The sequence below is a fragment of the Uranotaenia lowii genome, chromosome 2 (assembly GCF_029784155.1).
Source record: "Uranotaenia lowii strain MFRU-FL chromosome 2, ASM2978415v1, whole genome shotgun sequence".
Classification (NCBI taxonomy): Eukaryota; Metazoa; Arthropoda; class Insecta; order Diptera; family Culicidae; genus Uranotaenia; species Uranotaenia lowii.
In genome coordinates this window covers 153,960,107-153,983,453 of record NC_073692.1, presented here as the reverse complement: position 1 = coordinate 153,983,453, position 23,347 = coordinate 153,960,107, and the positions used below count along the sequence as shown (strand labels likewise).

The window sequence follows — 23,347 nt, the reverse complement described above, 5'->3', positions numbered from 1 at the left end:
ATAAAAAGTTTTGTAATAATTTTTTCATGTGAAAAACATTTTCAATTGGTAAATAGAATTTCGCAATCGCACTCAAGCAACCGAAGATGAACACAGTTATTGTTGCTCCTGCCAGCAAGTCGTTTAATTAGTGGCAGAATTTGAAATGCATTTTGGTATTGGAGAGTGAGGTAACGTGGGTCACTCTAAATATCTCATCTGTGCGTTGAGATAAAAATCTCAAACCAACTGTCATCGTCGTCGCTTTGCGTAAACATATTTTTCTATGTTGTTGACTTATGAACGTATCATATGCTTCTTTCATTTAACTAGCCTAGAAAAATGTACTTATATTATGTGTAAAGTACCAAACCGAATAGCGACAGGAGGACTAGCGACGCTTTTTTATAAGCGAGAATCCTGTCATTCGCTGGTTTGTTTTATTTTTTTTCAGTTCAGTAGGCGATTTCGATGTAGTACTCGAACATTGTTTATGTTATTTACTGTATGGGAGAGTGGGGAATCTTGGGCCACTTTTTTTCGTTGTTCCATAACTTCTTTAATATAAAAGATAAAATGAAAATAAAAAATGGTATGGTTTTCTACATTTCCAAGGTATCATAAGGTATATTTTTTTTAAATTTTAATAAGTTATTTTCCCCAAATTCTGACTGTTTGAAAAAAAGCAATTTTTTTTGGATTTTGAAAAATGGTGGAGAATCGTGGGCAACCAAATCCAAATTGACCAAATAACATGCAAAGTTTATGAGTTGACCCAAAACTGTGATTTCCTAATTCATTTCGTTATTTGAAATCAATTTCAGATGATGAAATAAAAAAAAGCGCTGTGTATGATCGCATAGATTCCAAAACCTGGCTCGCGAACGTGTTGGCAAAATTTCTTATATAGGATGGACAAAATATTTTTCATAACTCTTCATTTGGCATAAGAAAACTTTACAGATACACTCAGGCAAATTCTTATTATAATGTTCATAAGATGCGTCTTATGAACCACTTTTTAGAGTGCAAAATTGGTTTTCATAAGAGTCTTATGAAATTCTATCAAGTTTCATAGGAACATCTTATGAAAAATAGAAGATACGGCATTGGGAAAATAAAATGAACATATCATTAATTCCTTCAGTTTTTTTCATCGAAAGCCAAAGAACTCTTGTTAAATTATATGTCTTCCTAAGTGCATAGTTGAATGTGATTGTGGTATTTTAAATGGTAAGTTTTAGTTTAAGTTTCAATTTTTGCTAACGTTGAATATATTTACGAACTCAAAATACATTTTTGGTTTACTTTTCAGCATACTGACCGGCAAAAAGCGCAGGGCGGCCAAGGCGCAAAGAACCGGATGCGGCAAAAAACTTTATTGGAACTGGGTGTCGATTTACTGCTGATGGTGAGCATAGTACATTCATGATGTTATTTCAAACGAATTTGACGAAAAATAAATAGTAAACAACAAATAACTTGAATTTTTATCATTATACGTGACATTTCATGTTTCCATAAGATCCTCTTATGAAAATCAAAAACCGTTCATTAAAGTTAGTGTTCATTTCAGAATTCATTCGCGTCATAAGAGAATCTTATGAATTTCAATGATTTTTCTTATGGCGCCACTTCATAAGAGAATCTTATGGCATGTATAATAGTATTTTTCTGAGTGTAGGAAAAACGAATTTTAACTTCTGAATGTGTAAAAAAAAAATAAAAATATAGGTGATTCAAGATGTGTGGCCCACGATTCCCCACAAGCTATGATTTGCAAATTTGTTGCATTTGTGTGACTTATTGATGTTTCATCAAAAAATCCCTTTCCACGTGAAAGATCATGACAAAACTAAGATCATAAGCGTAGGAGCATATTTTTGTTATGCACTTTAGGTTCCCCATCGATGAAATTAGCGGGTGTTTTTTTAATTATGTAAGTAACTTTTTTTAGCTTGCTAAATAAAAGAAGCATATGATGCATATTTCAGTCAACAACATATAGAAATATATGCTCACGCAAAGCGACGACGATGACAGTTGGTTTGAGATTTTTATCTCAACACACATCTGAGATATTAAAAGTGGCCCACGTTTCCCCATGGCCCACGAAACCTACTCTCCCCTACATTTTCCTTAGGGCATCAATCGCATGCTTCAAGTCTCCTTGGAAACTCGCGCTGCGTCGTTATTATTTTCAACATCGCGACGACGGTTTTTTTGTTGGTGTTGCTGTTTTCGCCAGCAATCGTTTGTTTTCGCGTGAAATATGTTTGTATCGTGTGTGGGCGAGCATAGATCAAACAATCGTCGTGGAATCATCGAATTTGTACAGGCCAATTTGTGTAGTCTATGGCCCGCTTAAGACTAAAGCGTACATCTTCAAGGGTTTAATGGCTAGCATCGTACTGATGCTAACACCACCAGTCCACAGAAAAGTACTATGTGTGCCGTGACCGAGTCTCGATCTCATCACCTCTGGCTTAGAAGACTTGAACGCTATCCTCTAGGCCACGGCGGCGGCTAATACGTTATTACTATCTGTAAAGTTTTCTTATGCAAAATGAAGTGTTATGAAAAGTGTTTTGTACATCTTTTCTAATGCGATAGAGATGAACATAAATCTTACACAGTAAACGAAAATTACCGAGTTCGGTAATTTTTTTACCGAAATCCTAACATGTGTAACTCGGTAAACCGTTCGGTAATTTTTTCATGGCAGAGAAGTGACAGCTGTCAAATATTACAAACCTTTTTCGGTATAAATTACCGAACCCCGGCTGATCATATCTAAGATCACACCCAAAATTCAGCCTCTGTGCCAATGGCGTGTAGTCAATTTCATAGCATCATTGGTACAAGAAGATAACGCGACCGGCACTGATTCGATTTGCGCCCACCGGCATTACCCTCCCAGCGCAACCGAATTGCGTATGTCTGAATGAAACAAAATAAAAACGTTTTCGCGTCCCTCCCCATCGCATCACAAGCCGAAGAAGGATGGAAATAAATACCGGCCAACACCAGGCAGCCAGCGAACCGAGCACTGTGCGTGTGAATGTAGCAAAAGCAACAACAAAACATCCTTCTAATTCAATACACCGGCAAACACGGCTAAGCTGTGCGTGTGTATATAGCAAAAGCAACAACAAAAACATTCCTTCAATTCAACGGCAAACAACACCGGCCAAGCTGCCCGGCTTTAGCAGCTGTGTATATGTAGCGTGTGTATGTAATAGCAGGCAGTAAGCAAAGCACAGTTCTCATTCAATGGGTTTCCCGTTCCTTCTCTCCCGTTCCCTTTCCCGTTTCCATCTTAAGACAAAGGAATGCATTGAAAGGAGGCCAAACGCCGGGAAGCCGTCGTTGTACGTTTTTTTTTTTGTGATTGATCGGTAACTGAAAGCCTATGACAAATATACCTCGTCCTGCATGAAGCTCGAATAGTACACTGGTTAGAATGTCGGACTGGCAAGACGATACAATTGGTGAATTGAGTTCGAATCTCACTACAGCGCTGTGGTTTTAATTTTTATTTTCTTGTTTCTGGGATGAATTATCCAATAGGAAGGAAATCCCATAAAATGTTTTTCTTGTTTCGCTTGAATGTAGTGGTCATCATTTTGGTTGGGAGCCGAGTCCTTGTGCCAGTTACGGTTTTTCAAACATACCGTCTTCGGCACAGTGCACATTTCAGCGCATTATCGGCACAGAGATTTGCTAAATAGGCATTGGATTTTTGCAACCTCTTCTATGGGTGCATCTGTCAAATTATGACAGTTGTCAACGTGACAGTTAGTTATATTACCGAACAACCGGTATTGTTGAACCGAAATACCTGTAATTATTACCGAAAGTCGGCAATTTTCAACCGAAAAACAATAAAAGGTCGTTAATATATACCGAACAACCGGACGGGTTTACCGAAATACCTTAAATTATTACCGAAAAACCTAAAATTATTACCGAAATACCTGTAATTATTACCGAAATATCTGTAAAACGTGCCTTAAGAACAGGATTTTTTTACCGAAAAGCTGTAAAATTTCGGTAATATTTACCGAAAAACCAGTAATTATTGCCAAAATAACGGTAAATTATAACCAACCCCCTGGCAACTTGACGTTTCCCATACAAATCGCGTGTGCCAGTTTTTTCTGGTTCTCTGGCTGGGTTGCCAGGTGCCCAGATTTGTCTGTAAAACCAAGACTTTTGACCCTTCGTCCAGATATTGGTCAGACACAGATTTTGCCCAGATTTTTGCTCAGAGTGCCCAGATTTTACAGACTTTCAAAATTGAGTGATGAAATCAATATTTATGTATCGGGTTTGATCCGTAAGTGCCAGATTAGACTGTAAATCTTGCTTGTATGCATGGGTATTTGACCAAGCATTCATTAATTTTTTTTATAAGATCTGCAGTTATATAGTTCTCAACTTGAGACCTTCTCTCCACCCCCCCCCCCCTCCCCCCCCCCCGCTCACACGCATCGTCAAAATTCTAGTTCGGTACCAAATTTGTGATCCTTCCCTGTGCACAGACACACACAGACTTTTTTTCAAAATTGCCCAGATTTTTTGTCCTCAACACCTGGCATCCCTGTTCTCTGGTTCTGTCAAATCGAAAATCAAGCGACTTAACATGTCGGAAGGACGCATATTGAAATATATTCTCTTTCAATTGATTTAACAAATGAAAAAATGATTCGAATTTAAAAATTTTTAGCTCAGTTATGTAAAAACGATCTGTTTTCAAAAGTTAAGTCGATGCAAACGACTTACAGACGTAAATCTTTGTGTCATTTATTAGGTCTAAAATTTCTGGACTGATCAAAATAATCCACTGATAATCGGCAGTTTTTCGGAACAAGTATCCCTTCCACCGAAACTATTGTGGACAATCGTACACAATAAATGTAAAACAAAACATTACCACAACAATCATCAAGTGATTTTCATAAACTGTGATACATATGAAAATTTTAGAATGGCAAAACTTTCACATTATAGCAGAACATTTTTTGTTTTATGGAAAAACTGTTTCTATCAATAAATGAATAGGTAGATTATTGAATGTGTATATTAATTTCGGTTGAATCTTTTCTTCATTCATTCGAAAGTTATGAATTTGCCTGATTCGCACCACATTTGATGATGGGCCCTTTCCATACGCATGGCTCGAAAAGTACGCAAACAAGCGGTACACATGCGACATCTGCGATTTTGAATCACACGGAAAAATTGAGTTACTTATAAAATGTATTTCAATTACACCTTCATAATAACTAATCGGTTGTTGCTCAAAATTTGTATTTCCTCAATTCAATTTTGGGTAGTTTTGGGTTGCCAATATACATATGTGAACTAAAATTCGATTACGCAGCTCTGTATAAAAAGTTTGTTGTTGTTGGAAATCTACGGGGATGTCAAAATTTATCCAAAAAGCTTTCGGTAGCCGTTGGTACTTGACCGCAAACAATTTAAGTTTTCAATTGAATTGCTCAATTCGTTTACGAAAGTCATTAAATTTGGGATTATTGGTCTTTCGTTTGCTCAATGATTTATTTTGAGCCGAATCCAGTACTGCATTGAAAAATAACTAGAAAACAGGGTAAGTAAAACTAAAAAAATTGAATCTTCTGTCGTCCGGCAAAGAAGAAGCTTTGCGGAAGAATAAAAAAATAATCACTTAAGTGATAACTAATAAGTTTATCGCATTTTAGAATTTGGCCGATATAACTGTTCAGAATTGGAAAAAGTTATCGACTGTACTGGAGGAATGGAAAGTTCCGCTTTTGTAAACAACACTATCTCTAAAAATTTGATCATTGATGGTGATTCAGCTCAAATGGCCGTAAACGATGGATCACAGGCAGCTTTCCATCGAGATCTCAAATGTCGAAACTTATATTGTTTTTCCTCGGGCGGTTGAAGCAGATTCAAAATATATCATCATGATCAGAAGAAATTGCAACGTTCCGGGAGTTGACGAAGGTTTTGCGACGAAATTAACGCTTTGGAAACCAAAGAGGAATACAGCATATAGGTATATAATTTTTAACATAATTTATTGTTACATCCAAATAATTGATTCTAGAACATAACCGAATTTATTCTAATTCATATTTCTAAGCGTTGGGAACCAAAACAATTAAACATGAAAGTACCGAATTAAGAATTTAAAAATGTCTCATTCCCATCTATAATATGTCTGTCGTCCAGGACGCAATTCACTGAGGTGGGGGGGGGGGGACAAGTATTGCTTTTATTACCACCATTTATGTTACATGTATTTGATCATAAATAATGTTCCTAATAATTATACAAAAAGTTGAAAACATTAAAAATTGTCTCATGTACACTCAATTATGAATGTTTGTTTGTTGTGCTTGAAATTGAATAATAACATTTTCATTCATTCAACAAGTAAAATACGTTAACTACGGGGAATATGTCTTCGAGAGCAAAATTCGACGAGCTGCTTCCTCTTTATCAACCGGATAAGGATGCGCCAAAATTACCCCTGTCTGGAGCTATCCGATGTGCATAGCATAAGGTGTAAACACCGGGAGGATCGAGAGGCTGTTATTCCTTTCTGCATAAGCTGTCGCAAGACGCCGGCTGCGTGCTTTTTATTGATACGTAAATATTTGCAATGCAATTCTGATGAAAACAACTCATTTGTTTTTTTTTTTTATATTTTAGTGGCGCTACTGCATCCGATAAGATAACCTGGGAAAGCTGAGTGTTCAGCTAAAAGAACGGCACCGGAGAATATTTTCTTTATCGGGACACGGTCCGAGGTCGCGGTGTCGTCGGCGCCTTTGCTGAACCTGGTCTTCTTGATTTCGATCACAGCTCGCACATTAGCTTGCAGGCACCGTATGATCACAAGTGGAGCACCTTCCGGATGGAACGACGCGGAGATGGTCATATCAAGGGAGAAAACCTGAGGGACAATCCTTAAGACGACAGGTCGATAAATTAGTATTTGGATGTAGGCTTTTAGTCAGGTAGATGGATGAAAATTATTTTAGAACTAAGAAGTTTAAGCTATAGACGTCAAATCCTGTATATTATTGCCTATACTAATGTGTTCGGACGAAATAAAGTTTTATTTTTCAAAAAAAGCCTTTTTTTCAAGAAATTCAATAAACTTCACTTTTGCGTAGAAATTTTTAAAATGCATGGGCATCCCCATGTCAAAATATACAGAATTGACTAACTGGCTGAAAGCTTTCGAATGTGTAAAAGCTTTTTGCTCACGCTCTGTGTAAAGCGCCCAAACATAAAACTAAGTGGAGACACTTTTCTCGAATCTGTATACATACATCCATGGATTTTTATACAGAACAGAGTAACTTTGTTTACCGTGCAGGCACACGAAACTCGCCAGAACTGTCAAGTTGCCACACGCTAGAAACTATTAAACCATTTATAATTAAAAAATAACCATTTTTGACCTTTTCCCGGGAAATGCCATTTTATGAGTTCTCCATGAGAACCCATAAAATGACTTTTCGGGGAGAAGTTGAAATATGGTTATTTTTCAACCGTAAGGGATAACATTAAAGAAGTAGGAAAATGGTTACTTTTGAACCGAATGTCCAAAAGCAGCTTAGCACGATTTTACGAACTTCAAATTAGGAAATAAATAAAAAAAATCTTCATTTTCCAAATTGTTTATTTGCATTACATATGTTGCTGGAATTGGTAGACCCATTTTAAATGTTTCTGCTGACGTTGAGTAGTAGCGGGTGGCAAACGGGTGTCAGAGTGAAGTCATGGCTGGGAAGCACTAATCCGAGGGTCGCTGACGACGATGGGCATCATCACTCAATCATGCGCCAGGCAAACATATCAGCTGGTCGACCGGCTCGTCAATCTTGATTTTTTTCTCCGTGGGCAGTACCGGAATTCCTACAAGAGGTATTTAAAAATGGTATAAGCATTGTTGTAGTCTTACTATATATAGGTTTTTACTCACCATGGTACTATGCACGGAGTTTCTCGGGAATATGAATCGATACCATTATTTCTGTTCATGTTGTACTTTAATCCGTCGTACTCTAACGAAACCGGAACAGCTCCCGGTTCAACTTTCTCCTAATCGACCCGCATTTCCTCTTCCCTGCGATACAGGAAGGTGCGTTTGCTCGATCAAAAAACCACCACCTCTGCCGTTGAACTTGGTTCCGGAGACTTTGATAACGACGACCGCGGATTCCGGTGGTTTCTGTTTACCGCAGTTATGTGCGATTAGCGCGGATTGACGGAGGGATTGCTGCCGGTTGTTCATCGATGCGTGCCCGTTCCGTATCTGAAAATGTTTTTTTTTGCAGCCCAGATAGGGTGTCCGGCCAACCCGTGGTAAGCTGACGACGGAGCCGATGACGATACGGAAGATTCGTTTTGTTTTTCTGCAAAGAAATTTGTAATGAAATTTAAAAAATCATCTTTCCTAAGCACTCAATTAAAATTACCTTTTGACAGAATGGGATCTTCCAGTCGAAGAAGTTTGAACAAATCCGGTGGAATCCAAGCCTAGATTGAACTTGGGTTAAAAACGAATGTAACGCGTACAACTTCGTCGTTTTTCACTTCCAAAATAAAATGGCGAAGCTTTGGCTATCGAATTTTTAACCATATTTGGTTAATGCGCTTAAACTTCAAAAATGGTTGATTTTGTCGCTTGAAAAATTTTTAAAAAATAACCATATCGGCAGTTTGGGGGCAAAAACGATAAAATGGTTATTTGTGAACCACAAATGGTTAAACATAAATGAGCGTGCAGGGGGTTGATTATAATCGCAGACACCAGATACCCAGACTGACCACTGAAGGCTGATTTTGGCGCTTGTTCCGCAGCGCTATCTACGGGTTATCGTGAAACTAACGGCCACATACACAAAAGGAAAAATCTCGATATATCACACACACATTTGCATTGTGCTATTTGTTTTTTTACATCTAGCTATGAACACGGTCGTTTTTGATTACCTACTTTTGATAGAAAAAAATAACACGATATATTTCGAAAACCACTAAAGAACCGTTTTTTAATTGGAGCGTATTAACAAAATGTGGTTAGAATTCAACCATAAAGCTTATAAAAAAATACATCGACTTCGACATAAATGAAAATTTAATGAAAACTTGAGATTTTCTGCATCACTTCCTTATTGCGTTGTGGTTGAAAAATAACCATTTTGGCTTCATTTGTGAAGATCACTTTCAACTGCAAGTTTTCGTTAACCCCGAAACCTCCGTCAAGGGTAAGTTCAAGTTTCCCGAGTAGAAAAATATTGTAACAAACCCAATTATTTGTAAATTGTTATAAAACGATCTATGACTTGTTGAGAACTACAAATGACATCGTAAAAACATTTCACTAATTGTACAGTACATTGAATGCGGCTTTGAATTATATTACTATTTAGAACCCGAATAGAAAAGTAAGGTGAAAAAACCATGAATTTAATTTTCACTCAACCATGGATTTTAAAAGTTCTACTATGAGTACCATGGTTCTGAAACCTTGAATGCACAGTCAAATTCATTGTTTCGAACAATGAAATTCATGATTTTTCCAAAAATAACCATGAAAAAAGGGGGTTGTTAAGCAACTTAACCATGAAAAAATCAACTTTTTTCCATACATTTAAAAACACGGAACTATAAAGTTGATGGTTATTTCAGCATCCAGTTTTTCTAATAGGAACTGTGGAATTTATTGTCCTACAATGAATTTTCATCGTTTTAAAATATTTTTTTACCGTATAATTTCATGGTTCATTGATTTATTGTTCATGGTTCTATATTTTAATAGATAGGGGGTTTTCGGATAACTTTTAAATACACAAATTTCAATCGATACTTTTATTCTAACAAATCTACTTACATTTCATGGTTGTTATTCACTTTTCCTCTTCCTGGATAGATTTACTGGATATTGTCGTAAAAATCAACTTGGCGTAAGATTCGACTCCACCTGACCGTCGCAATATCCTCGAAGGCTTGGCTGACCGACTTGGTTAACAGTTCCTAGAAAAAAAAAAGAAACAACAATATAGCGATAAAAAGGCTAAATTAGTTGTGAAAAAAACTCACTGCACCGTAGAAATTTTCGTTTAAAAATTTCCAACCACAATATTTTCACTGCCCGGATGAATTGCGCGTAAACAAATCTGCACACGAATAATTTATTTCAGCTTGCAAGCCGAGAAGCGATTACACTTAAAATTGAAAAAAGGTTAAAAAATCAAAAGCTTACCAATATTATTTTCGGTTTGGATTATCTTTTCACTATGAAGTTCAATGTAACAATAATAATCATAAAATAATTGTTGTTATACCATGTTTTTGACATATTCGGCAACTGTGAAACATTATGAATTAACGATACATTTCACGGTTACTTTTAAAACCATGGTGGTTTCAAAATTTTAGAAGGTTGATAAAGATCTTGAAATAATGATGAAGTTTAATGTTAAATTGAAAATCACTGTTCGGTTATCTTAATACCACGGTCTTTGCTATTCGGGAACTGTTAAATCAGTTGAATGGACGAGATTCTTACAAAATTTTATTAAACAATCTGTTTCAGTTAGAGTTTCTCAAAACCCTTCACCTAGCCGAATTGCTGCATTTATAGAGGTTTACGAAAACTGAATAAAACAAAAGTAGATGTGATATTTACAAAATTTGTAAAGCAATGTTCTGTTAACTGAAGAAGTCACCATCTACAACAAAAAACCGGTGTCAGATTTTTATTTACTTTTTTCTCCAATAAATCCTAAAACTTCCCTTTCTATGAAAAATTTAGTCACACTCGAGAAATGTCTTCCTTTCGAAATATCTAACTAAACTTGGATATCAAAATAGGCCTTTTACCGCCCACTGGAAGAGGCAGTTGAGGAAAAAATATTTTTGGCTTCGAGATGATGCATTTTCCTGCAAATTTAGTGCAATTTCTAACAAAGAGCGTTGGTTGACATAATGATGATTCTTGACAAACAATCTCAATTATCCGAGTCTGTCTAGTAAGAATAGCTTAGCTTTTCCTGTTCTGTTGTTAAGTTAATTTTTTATTATTATTTTTTTGGTTATATTTCGAACCATTTTTTGAATATCGCACGTGTAATTGATTTTATCCATGGGTAAAATAAACCAAACGTGAATTCGTCACATCAAAATCAAAACATTAAATGAATTCACTCACACAGACATACGGTATTTGACATTCCATAAAACGACAAGAAAATAAAAATGACTTTCGTTTGCATCAAGATAGTACTGTTCTTTTACCATTCAAAATTCGTTTTGGTGGTATGGAAAAGCATTGAAATCGATATATAAGTTTAGTTACTGCGAAATTATTTCTTATTTACTTGGCATCGGTTAAGGAACATTAAAATGAACCTTATTCAAAATTATAGTTTTTTGAAGAATGGATCCATTTAGTAAACTAATTACTTTCGAAATATGGTTTTAACAAAATTTTGAATCAAAGAATTTGGTTGAATGTCAATGGTGAAAAAATTTCAGAAGCAAAGTGAAATTGATTTGAAACATACATTTTGAAATATTCCAAATTCAGTGCAATTTTTCAACAATTTTTTTTCGAATAAAAGATTTCTAACTAGACATTTCTCGCGCGCACTTGCTCTCGTGTACGGATTAAGATGGGGAAAAAAGTCTAAAAACATGGTCGCTTTTCGACTTTGGTCGCTGGTTAATTTTTCAGTCCAGTCCAGAATTATGCCAAAATCTCGCGTGAGCTTTCATTACGTCGTATGATACAAAATGTTAACAAACAGTTTTATTACAAAAAAAAAATTGATTTTAACTAGTAGCAACTTCTTTCCATTTAGAATATTTGTAGCCTGGACAACATATTCTATATGTGAAATACTAATTTCAAAGTTGTTTTGATAACTTTTGAAGCAATTTTCTGTGAATTTTCAAGATGTTTCATACGACGTAATGAAAGCTCACGCGAAATGGTCATTATAGTTGTTTTTTTTTTTACATTTCTCAGGCACATTTGAGCAGGGAAAAATACCCGGTCGACAAACACGGTCGTTTCTGTAGTTATTTTTCCAAAAATTTATTAATTTTAGTGAAATTACCACCATTATATCACGAACCCTTCCAGAGGCAAAAAGGATTTAAGAACTTATCAATACATTTATCACATTTAAATATTATTCAATATATGTCAATAACTTATTTCACTCCTCAAACCTATCTAGGTACGAGCCAAGAAACAGTTAAGATAAATAAGAATTCAAGTTTTTCATGGAGTTATATACAGTTTGTCTTTTTGGTCGCAGTCAACCTTTCAGATTAAGACGAACAATTTCGAACTCAATGAATTATTTATAACAGACATTATAATTTTCATACTGTTACTCAGCCGGATAAATTAATTTTGAAATCAAAACTGAATCTCAAAATTAATTGGCTCTGAACTAAGGACCGCTATAACGTTGCGTTTGTATTTTTTTTTTTCATCTCAATCGATCAACAGTCATTGTTTGTATAAAATTTATCTCTTATTATGATACAGTAAATTAAAGTAAACAATTAACATTGAAGACAAAAACGATAATGAAAATATGTGAGATAGAATTTCAAATACTTATAGGTGATTGAATCAAGACGGTTTTCATTTGGCTTGTTAATTATCAAATGTAATTTTTTTTCTTGATGAAGCACAGTAGTTTCACGATGCTCCGACAGATGGCGTATGATTCTGGGCGACTTGCGGTTGTATGGATTCAAGCGCCACTGATCAGTCTGGGTATCTGGTGTCTGCGTTATAATGGAACTTAAAATAATTTCGGTAATTTATTACCGAAAAAAGGCGTAGAGTTTACCGGAAAACCGGTAATTATTACCGAAAAACTGTTAAAATTTTCGCCAACTTTTTACCGAAAATCGTAAAACGTTCAGTACTTTCCGCTTCCGCTACACAGCGCAGTACGCGAGATAATTTGAGTCTCCAGAAGACGTTTCACTGATGGACTAATGTCTAATGGAATAATGTCCAACAGTGAAACGTCTTCTGGGGACTCAAATTATCTCGCGTACTGCGCTGTGTAGCGGAAGCAAACAAAACTTCAATCAAACAACTTTTTCGACCCGTGTCATCTTACATCAAATGTCGTGCCTGTTAATGATTTCTTTATCCTCGTTGAAAGTCAGGCTTTGATTAGTTTGATACATTAAATGTTTTTAATGTTGGAGTCATTTTTATTAATTTTATAATTTTAACGGGTTCTAACGTGTTTCCGGACCATCTGATTCCGTCAGCTAGCGGTGTATCGGTGAGATTGTCCGGTCCTGGAAAAATATTTAAAACAGTACATGCGTATGTAGAAAACAGGGAGTTGCCGCACGCTTCAACTTCTTATTTTGGAGATTTTTCGTTTGCTTCGTGGAAGAAAATAAAAATTAAAACACCTATTGCGATTTTCTTTTCGCGCTAGAGTTTTCACACAAAAATTTCGGCAATCTCAAATTTCGCTCTACAATTTCGCTTTTTTCTCTCACCGTCATATTTGTACGCCTCTTGAATACATTCCTAGGCAATCATGGTAACCAGTGGCAAAATAAACAGTTATCAGGTTTCATAACAAACTGCTAAGGAGAAGTCAGAAAATTTTACGAAGAAAAATTGCATAAATTATTCATATTTAAGCTAAAATTGCTGAGTGGGTATCATTAAATTAAATTATGGAACCACTATTTAGTAACATATTTGGGTTCCAGGAAAGCTGTTGGTGAAAAAACGGAGAATCTTTATCCTAGCATGATTTTTGGGTACCCCGCAATGTTACCTGACTGCCGGTGTTAGAGTCTTCTTGATGGCCTTCAGGCATATGGTTCCCGTAGTTCTCTTCGAGTAACCACATCTATACAGATCAACATTGATTTCCACTAGAGCTCGCGGATTGTGTGGACCGAAGTCGGAAGTGAAAGTTATGAATAGGTTTAATAAAAAAATTACATATAAAACACCAGATTTTGAATATTGATTTAACGGTTTTGAAAAACTTTACTTTTTTTGTTTGGTTTTATAAATATGGCGTTAAAATTGAAATTGTATGAATTTACTTTCGTTTTTTCGTTAAACTGACTCTAACATCATCAAATATTGCGTTTGAAATAGGGGGTTTTTATGATAGTTTGGAATTCTTATTTGGTAGTCAGCATAACATCGGGTAACGCCAAGGAATGCAGTTTGATATCGCGGCCGGAATTTCATGGAGCAAACTTTGTGACATTGCAAATTTGCAGATTGCACATTTGTCATTTCATGGAGCAAACTTTGTGACATTGCAAATTTGTCATCAAACATATGTAAACAAATATATCAAGAACATACAAAACAAGGTGAGAAAAGCATTTTATACAAATTTTTGACAGGCGAAAAATGTGCAAGCGAATCTAGTTATTCGAGAAAATTACAATACCACCACGGAGTCGAAGTCATCGCCATCCAAATCCAGCCAAACGAGCCGACACTTTTTTTCCCAACTTTGACCGATGTTTGTTCCCAGCGCAAAAACAAAACAAATTACCCGTATACTCAAACCAATGCAAAAACATTCAAAATTGAAAATTTCACACGCGGGGTTTTTACTCTCGCAACTGCAAATGGCTTCTTGATCAATGACATCTTGCTCGCGCACATGAATAACTCAATACTAGAGGCAATGATTGGCGCAAGCGAGATGCGATTAACTTGTCATGGGTGGGAGGGAAGAGTGAGACAGATTCTCTGAAAAAAAAACTGCTGTTTGTTTTTGACAGCGACGCATGCAGAAGGATTGTTTTACATTTTGTTCGGCATTTTTTACCGAAAAATTAATGATAACCGATTTGTTTACACATATTTAAACGAACTTCGGTAAATGAAAAATCGATTAACGAAGTTCGGTTGAAAATAGACGTCACCAATTACCGATTTTTTCATAATTACAGAACTAGTTCGGTAAAATAAATTACCGAACTCGGTAATTTTCGTTTACTGTGTATATAAGGAATTTTTCCAAAACGTTCGCGAGCCAGGTTTAAGGTGAACCTTCATATAAGAGAAGCGACATCTGATCCCTTTTAAAATAAAGTATGTGGCAACATCGCCAAAATCTTGAACAAAAAAATCCTCAGCACTGTTTTCTGGCTCAATGTTCAAGCTCTAAAGTGAACGCTCCTTCAATCCAACAAAACAACTTTGATTTCGAGGTCCAAAGGATCGCGATAAACGGTATGAATGACTTGAATTTCGTTAACAATTAGATAGTTTTCTAATCAGGAACACGATTCACCAAAGCATTGAAAAAAATTGCACCTAATCATAAATTCATATGACCAGCTTTATAGTTATCTGTTTGAACTACACAATACCTTCCTTGGTTGAGTTTTCAATAAGAAAGGTAAAAGATCTGCGACAAATGCTCGGATCGATTGGAATCGATTTTGACAGTTCTTTTGTATCGATTGTAATTTTGTGTTTCAGACGTCGCTTCTCTTATATGTAGGTTCACTAGGTTTAAGGAACTATTCGATCAAACACAACTATCTTTTTATTTCCTCATCTGAAATTTCTTTAAAAAAACTAAATTTATTACGAAATTTCAGTTTTGGGTCAACTCATAAACTTTGCACGTTATCTAGTCAATTTGAATTTGGTGGCCTACGTGTCCCCACAGTATATGAAAATCTAAAAAAAAACTTTTTTTTTAAACAGTCACTTATTTTTTTTTCTTTTATAATAAAGAAGTTATGAAGCAAAGAAAAAAGTGGTTATTATTTTTACTCTGGGGCAGGGAAGGAAGACTGAATATGAAAAATCTTTCAAACGTAAAATTTCTCTCATCGATCTACCAACCAGTGCCAAGGTTTAAATTTTACTTTCTTGCCCTTATTTGGTAAATTTTGGTCTTCCTCCCTTGGATATTAACAATATTTTTTTAATTCAGCTTTTTCGTGAAAACTATAAAAAAAAAGCATTGATGTTATAAAATTAAACAACAAATTGATTTGTTGAAACGATCCCCCATTCTTTTTCTGGGTGACGAAATTTGTGGTTTTTTTTAATTGCCCTGATTTTTCATCCTTTACATATCTAGCGTAACATTTAAAAAGGGCGAAACTAGCAGTTAGCTCGAAACGAGAAAAACGCGTTTGAAAATTCCGAACACCTATTCAAATCCTATTTATAAAATCGACCACTTTTTATTCAACAAAATCAAAAAATGTGTATTATATTCACTTATTGTTCGATGGTTACACTAGTTTACAAAATTTAAAAAAAATCGTGAACTTGATTAACTGACCAACATTTTTAATGTAAAATCGGGCGCTGAATCCGAAAATGAAATTCAAAAAAATCTCAGTAGAACCGTTTTTGAGTTATGCTCCAAATATGAAATTTCGAAAAAATTAAAAAAGTTCTTGTACTTAGATTAAAATATCTCGGACGGCATAACAGTAATTTGAAATTCCTCTTTTGCACATTGAAGGTGATTAATTTGTCTATCGATCATCTGAACACTGTTTTTGCGTTTGACCAACAGTATTGTTGATATTAGTGACTTTAAGAGAAAAAAAATTATAAAAAACGCATTTTTTTAGAGAAAATTTTGTTTCAACGAAAGTTTTAGACTCGATGGTAGCATTTAAAAAATCTGATTTTCTTTTGCGCTTGAATATCAATTTGAAACAAAGATTTAAAGTGGTTATTTATCAAAATCGGTTGAAAATTGAAGAAGTTATGGCTACTTTACCATAACTGAAATTTTTGGAGTTTTTAATAATTTAACGAACCGCAGTACACTTATCATAGTATAGGAAGAATGGAACATGATAAATCTCACTCGCTCTAAGTCAAAATTATTTATTAGCTTACCAGAAGGTCACATGCCAAGTTTCAGGAAGATCTGACCATAGGGAGGGGTTGCTTAAGTCTTAAACGTAAATAAAATTTTGAGGTATTTTGCCCGGAAGGAACGAAAAATACTGGTTTTTCATCAATAACTTTTTTCATCACTAGCTGATTGTTTTTTATGGTTGATTTTCTTAAAGCCTAAGTTGTGACAAATATTTCGCCCGAAGACTGTAACTCGATTGGATTAGAAACAGAAAAGTTATTGCGGTTCAAAGCCGCAAATTTTGTCCAATACGCAATGAGTACTTTTTACGCATTGCGTTTTATACGACAATTTTCGTCCAAAATACAATCTTTGAACCGCAATAACTTTTCTGTTTCTAATCCAATCGAGTTACAGTCTTCGGGTGAAATATTTGTCACAACTTAGGCTTTAAGAAAATCAACCATAAAAAACAATCAGCTAGTGATGAAAAAAGTTATTGATGAAAAACCAGTATTTTTCGTTTCTTCCAGGCAAAATACCTCAAAATTTTATTTACGTTTAAGACTTAAGCAACCCCTCCCTATGGTCAGATCTTCCTGAAACTTGGCATGTGACCTTCTGGTAAGACAATAAATAATTTTGACTTAGAGCGAGTGAGATTTATCATGTTCCATTCTTCCTATACTATGATAAGTGTACTGCGGTTCGTTAAATTATTAAAAACTCCAAAAATTTCAGTTATGGTAAAGAAGCCATAACTTCTTCAGTTTTCAATCGATTTTGATAAATAACCACTTAAAATCTTTGTTTTAAATTGATATTCAAGCGCAAAAGAAAATCAGATTTTTTAAATGCTACCATCGAGTCTAAAACTTTCGTTGAAACAAAATTTTCTCTAAAAAAATGCGTTTTTTATAATTTTTTTTCTTATAAAGTCACTAATATCAACAATACTGTTGGTCAAACGCAAAAACAGTGTTCAGATGATCGATAGATAATTTATTCACCTTCAATATGCAAAAGAGGAATTTCAAATTACTGTTATGCCGAGATATTTTAATCTAAGTACAAGAACTTTTTAAATTTTTTCGAAATTTCATATTTGGAGCATAACTCAAAAACGGTTCTACTGAGATTTTTTTGAATTTCATTTTCGGATTCAGCGCCCGATTTTACATTGGAAATGACCTTCAGTTTACTGAGTTCAAAAATGCTGTAAACTAGTGTTATCAAGAACTATAACTTTTTTCACGTAATTTCAAAGATTTTCGAGTTTCGCCCTATTATTGTTTTCGATTTCAGTTACGTCTGCAAGTTTCGCCCAATTGATCGGTCGTTTTTTGTTTTGGTTTTGAAGTTACGCCCATTCATCCTGCACGCAAAAACTAATTAGGCCGTTTTGTCACACACGGTCACTCAGTTACGCCTTTTGGCTCTACACGAATAGAAAAATTCACTCCATTTTGAATAGGCGTAACTTCACGTTCCAACGAAAATGCATCAACAGGAAGTTTCGCCCAATTGAATTTTATCAATTTTTTGAAAGTTTTAAGTAATTTTAAGATGAAACCGCGTTTGATAGGTAAAGTGCAACCGCGTGCATCCGGAATGACCGTTAACTCGATTTGTTTACATTTGGCAGTTTCGCCCTTTTGAAATGTTACGCTAGATATGGCATCCTTGCCTGGATCCCACCCCTGATGCATTAGAACGAGAACGTGTTGTGTGTTTTGTATTAAGCGTGTATATTTTCGAAAATTTCAATTTAGCTGGCAACCTTTCTTTTGTTTACGCTGTCATTCAGCTCGCGGCTGGCATCGTCGCTCAAAAACCGACGCCGGGCTGGAATAGTTTGTGGTGTTTTGTTGTAAATCGAATTTCCGGCAGCTTTCTTCCGTTTTTAGCCGGTGACTGACGCAAAAATTGGTGTTGCAATATGAGTGCCGGGGGTATGTTGTACGGTGGTGATGAAATCGGAGCGCTAGTATTCGATCCGGGGCATCATTCACTACGTGTTGGTTATGCCCAAGAGGATACTCCGAAGGCGGAAATTCCCGCTGTTGTCGGTGTCGGTCCTGCGGATGCTGCCTTGAATTCTGATCTGGAAACCAAGGCGGACAACAATGTTGGAAGCAGTAAGTTTTTTTTTATTGAGGATTCATTTGCGCTACCATTCATTTTATTTTTTTAAATTTCAGCCAATAAATTCTATGTCGACACAACTTTCATTAGCGTTCCTAGGCCGAACATGGAAATCCAGACCTACATGAAGGACGGCATGGTAGACAATTGGGATCTTTTCGAGAAAGTTTTGGATTACGTTTACGCCAAGGTATTTTAATAAAAAAAAATAGCTAGTTTAATTTTCTTAATATAAACTCCCATCATTTTTTGTAATCTTCGGTAGGTTATCCAATCGGAATCTATGTATCATCCGGTACTGTTTTCGGAAGCCGCATGGAACGTACGCAATAATCGTGAACGGCTGACCGAGCTCATGTTCGAAAAGTACAGTGTACCGGCATTTTTCTTGGTTAAAAATGCAGTTTTGGCTGCATTTGCCAACGGAAGGGCAACTGCCCTGGTAGTAGACAGTGGTGCGACCCATACGTCGGCCGTTCCCGTTCATGTTAGTATTTTTGCATTTCATTTCAATCAATTCATCCATAAAATGATAGAATAATCACTTTAAAGCTTTGTAAAACATCTAACCGATTTTTATCTATTTTAGGAAGGCTACGTCCTCAGCCAAGCGGTGGTGAAGTCTCCTCTGGGTGGCGATTACCTGTCACTTCAGTGCCGCCAATATTTGGAAAGCCAAAACATCGACCTCACACCGGCCTACGGAATAGCAGCCAAGGATGTCATCAAGGAGCGGGACAATGCCAGGTTCACTCCACGACAGCTCCCGGACAAACTGACCTCCTCCTGGCAGCAGTACATGCTGAAAGGGCTACTACAGGACTATCAGATGTCTATCGTTCAGGTGTTAGAAACGCCCTACGACGAGAGGACCGCGGCCCAAATCCCGGCAGTTCACTACGAGTTCCCCAACGGGTACCATCAGGACTTTGGTCCAGAGCGATTTAAGTTGGCCGAAAGCCTGTTTGACCACACGATGCTCGGTGCCGGACAGCTAGCCTCAACCAGTGTTGGAATGTGTGACGCCGATGTGCGTTTGTCCCTGTACGGTTCGGTGGTAATTACAGGCGGAAACACTTTGTTGCCCGGGTTTCCGGAAAGGTTGAATCGCGATTTGCAACATCGGGCCCCATCCAACACCCGGTTGAAGATGATCTCGGCCAATGGGTCGGTGGAACGACGATTCGGCGCCTGGATTGGGGGTTCCATTCTGGCAAGTATCGGGACATTCCAGCAGATGTGGATCTCGTCTCAGGAATACGAAGAATCAGGTAAAAGTCAGGTTGAAAGAAAATGTCCGTAAATCACTTTTCAACTTTTAGTGCTGCCCATAGGCCATTTACTAGCTCTTAATGAGAGGTTCTCAAATTTTATGAATCCAACAAACAAAATTGTGTAGACTGTAAGTGAAATTTCTAATGACCTTCAAGATAAATATTCAATGAAAGTGCATATTTTGTTTCCTTATTGTGATTCCGAAATTCCTTACAAAAAGTATTGTCATCTTCAAACATTCAACGATTTTTATCGCAGCTTCAACTTCGAATTCAATTGTGTCTCTGTCCGTATTTTCTTTGCAGGTGTTAGCGTAATTGGCTCTAGCAAAGGGCAATCGGATCATCAGGTAAGTGCTCAATTTTTGATACAAATATCATTTTGAACATTTTCAGAACACATTGCAGTTAATATTCAACTGAATCAAGGGTGTTCACTGTACAATATGGATTTCTGAATCGCTTGGACATTTTTTTGCCAAAACATTAATTTTAACATTTTGAAAATCATGGTTTTACAAGAAACAAAATCAAGATTTAAGTAAAATTTTTTTTCTTCGGATCGCAACAGCACTGTTCAATTATGCTTTGGATTTACGAAAAATGTTTGAAATATTTTTATTAAAGAAAGTTTTAAAAAATAGCGGTTCAATGCTGAAAATTTCCTGATTCAAATTAAAGATTGAGCATTCCAAGTTTCGCTCCTAAATTCCGTTTCAAATTAAGAACTCAGATTCGTATATCAGACACCGGCTTCAAATTTATGATTCAGATTTCTGTCGGACTCCAGTGATTCTTGCTGTGTGTTTATATTGAAACACGTCTTCTAGTGTTGACCATTGTTACAGAATGAAGAAAGTTTTATTTTACATTGGTCACAGCTTACTTCTACAAAACACCTCCTTAAGCTATAATTCCTATTGCTTCATGATTCGAGGTGTAACGTAGTTGATCTTCTTCTCTCTCCGTGCATCTCGAATATAGTGATGTCGATGTCGACTTTGATTATCGCAGTGGATAGCAATTGGTCCGATCTTCTGGAACTGCGACATTATTTAGGCTTTGCCACCACGAAGCTTCTTGGACTGCTGCCGAAAGTGCCATATACTCTGCTTCACAAGTGGATAATGCTTTTGTTGGCTGGTGCTTACAGGACCAAGAAAATGCAACCCCTTGCAATACCTTCTCGTTCGCATTCTTCTTGTAAACCAGTTTCAGTTTCGAAGTTCCATGCAGGTAGCGGAAAAGATGCTTTACCGCAATCCAATGTTGTTGTCCAGGATTTGAGTTGTAACGGCAGAGTTGATTCACGGCAGTCTCAGCCCAGAAAGTCTTCTCCAGCTTCGTTTCGAATAGCATGCATCTGCGCTGCGCGCAGATGATTGTCCGATTAGCTCGCTCAGCTAGCCCATTTTGCTGTGATGTGTGGGTAGTCGTTGTCTGATGGCGAATCCCTAGCTTCGCAAGATAGTTTTCAAACTTCGGTTCTTAGAGTTTTGATTTTACATCCGGTTTGCCGCTCGGCCAGAACATTGAACCTCTTGAAGATTTCTAGTACTTCGTCTTCGGATTTTGTTCAAGAAAATAGACAGAAATTCTTCTAGACTTGTCATCTATAAAGTGACATAATATCGGCTTCTTCCGAGCGACTTCACCTTCACGGGACCGCAATTGTCCGAGTGAACTATTTCCTAGATATTGGTTGCCCATGTGCCTTTCTTGGAAAATGGTTGATGTTTACCCATAGCACAAATGCAACAATCAGCAAGACGGTTGCTCGCTCAGTTCAACGCCGGAAACCAGACCATCTGCCAGCTACTTTAAACTTCCGGATTCAAGTGGCCCATTTGGCGATGCCAGATGTCTAGAGATACGTTTGATGATCACGCCAATGCCCTATCGCATACACCGTATTGCTCCAGCTTGAACAGGTAATTCATTTGGGTACCTTGAGCCACTAAGTTGCCATTCTGGTGGCCTGTAATCTTCCGGGAGACCTCACAACAACAACGCACCAATCCAAAATCTCCCTTTGAGTTGATGTGCCATAGAAACCAATTGATTCACGTTATTCGACATTGAAAAACACCTTCCGATATTTGCTTTGACCAGCTTGGGCAAAAGTCCTACTTGTCTGGTAAGACCCGAATCTTCAAATGCCTTCTCCAGATTTTGCCAAAATTCCATCCTTGCCATTTAACCCATAATCAAGTTCATCTCTTTAGCATTTGTAAAAACATGTTCTGTATCACATTGATTGTAGTTTTTTTTTTTTTCAAAATTGACCTACTGCTGGGTTTTAAATGATCTTTTGAAGTTTAACTATCGGAAAAACAGTCCCCATTAACCCCGGTGTACTGCCGTTCTAAGCAAGAATGTCCCATGTGACTTTTGGGTCATTTTCACTTTTTTGCTGGAAACGGTCTCTTTTAGTGTTAACTTTCGAATAAAAACACAAACAAGTATACTTTGTTCTGAACTTATACGAAATTTTCATACAGGTGGTTGTCTCTATGTTGAAAGTTCTACGCAAGAATGTCACACTAGAGAAAATTCTATGAAAAATGCAAATTTTATCAAAAAATGGTCTTAAGATGAGTTCAAACTGTTGAATTTAATGTTATTCACTGAAAAGAACACTAAAATAGAGGGCAGAGGAGGAGCGAGAAGCCGAGTGTTTTATTCAGAGAAATTTTCACTAAACACTTTTCGCTAGGCACTACTTACAAGATCCATACTTAACTATACATTTTTATAAACAAAGAGGAACGTATTTCTCAAAATACGGTTTAGCATGAGTTTTTGGGAAAAAATAAACTACGCAAGCTTTTGAAATGATAGAAAAATTGTAGCCGTGTGACAGTTTTTCGTAGAACTAGCATCGGCATGCGTTCTGATTCTACGCAAAAGTGTCACACGGAGCATTTTTGGGTCTAGTTTGCTGTTTTTTGTAGGAAATGTAATTTTTTTGGCAGAAAACATTGTAAAATGATTAACTTGAGCTGTTCACTACGCAAAAACTGTCGGTGAGTTTTTAGTTTGAGAGAAAAATGGGAAATATAGCTG

General features: G+C 36.4%; 1 protein-coding gene across 1 annotated transcript; it reads left to right on the top strand.

Annotated features, from left to right (window-relative positions):
* The first annotated feature begins 18,653 nt into the window (after positions 1–18,653).
* On the top strand, positions 18,654–20,459 carry LOC129746424 (actin-like protein 6A). The gene is made up of 4 exons (XM_055740073.1): positions 18,654–19,000; positions 19,064–19,197; positions 19,273–19,494; positions 19,597–20,459. Exons 1-4 carry the CDS (start codon positions 18,802–18,804, stop codon positions 20,308–20,310), a joined length of 1,269 nt encoding a protein of 422 aa, XP_055596048.1. The 5' UTR covers positions 18,654–18,801; the 3' UTR covers positions 20,311–20,459.
* Positions 20,460–23,347: the final 2,888 nt, after the last annotated feature.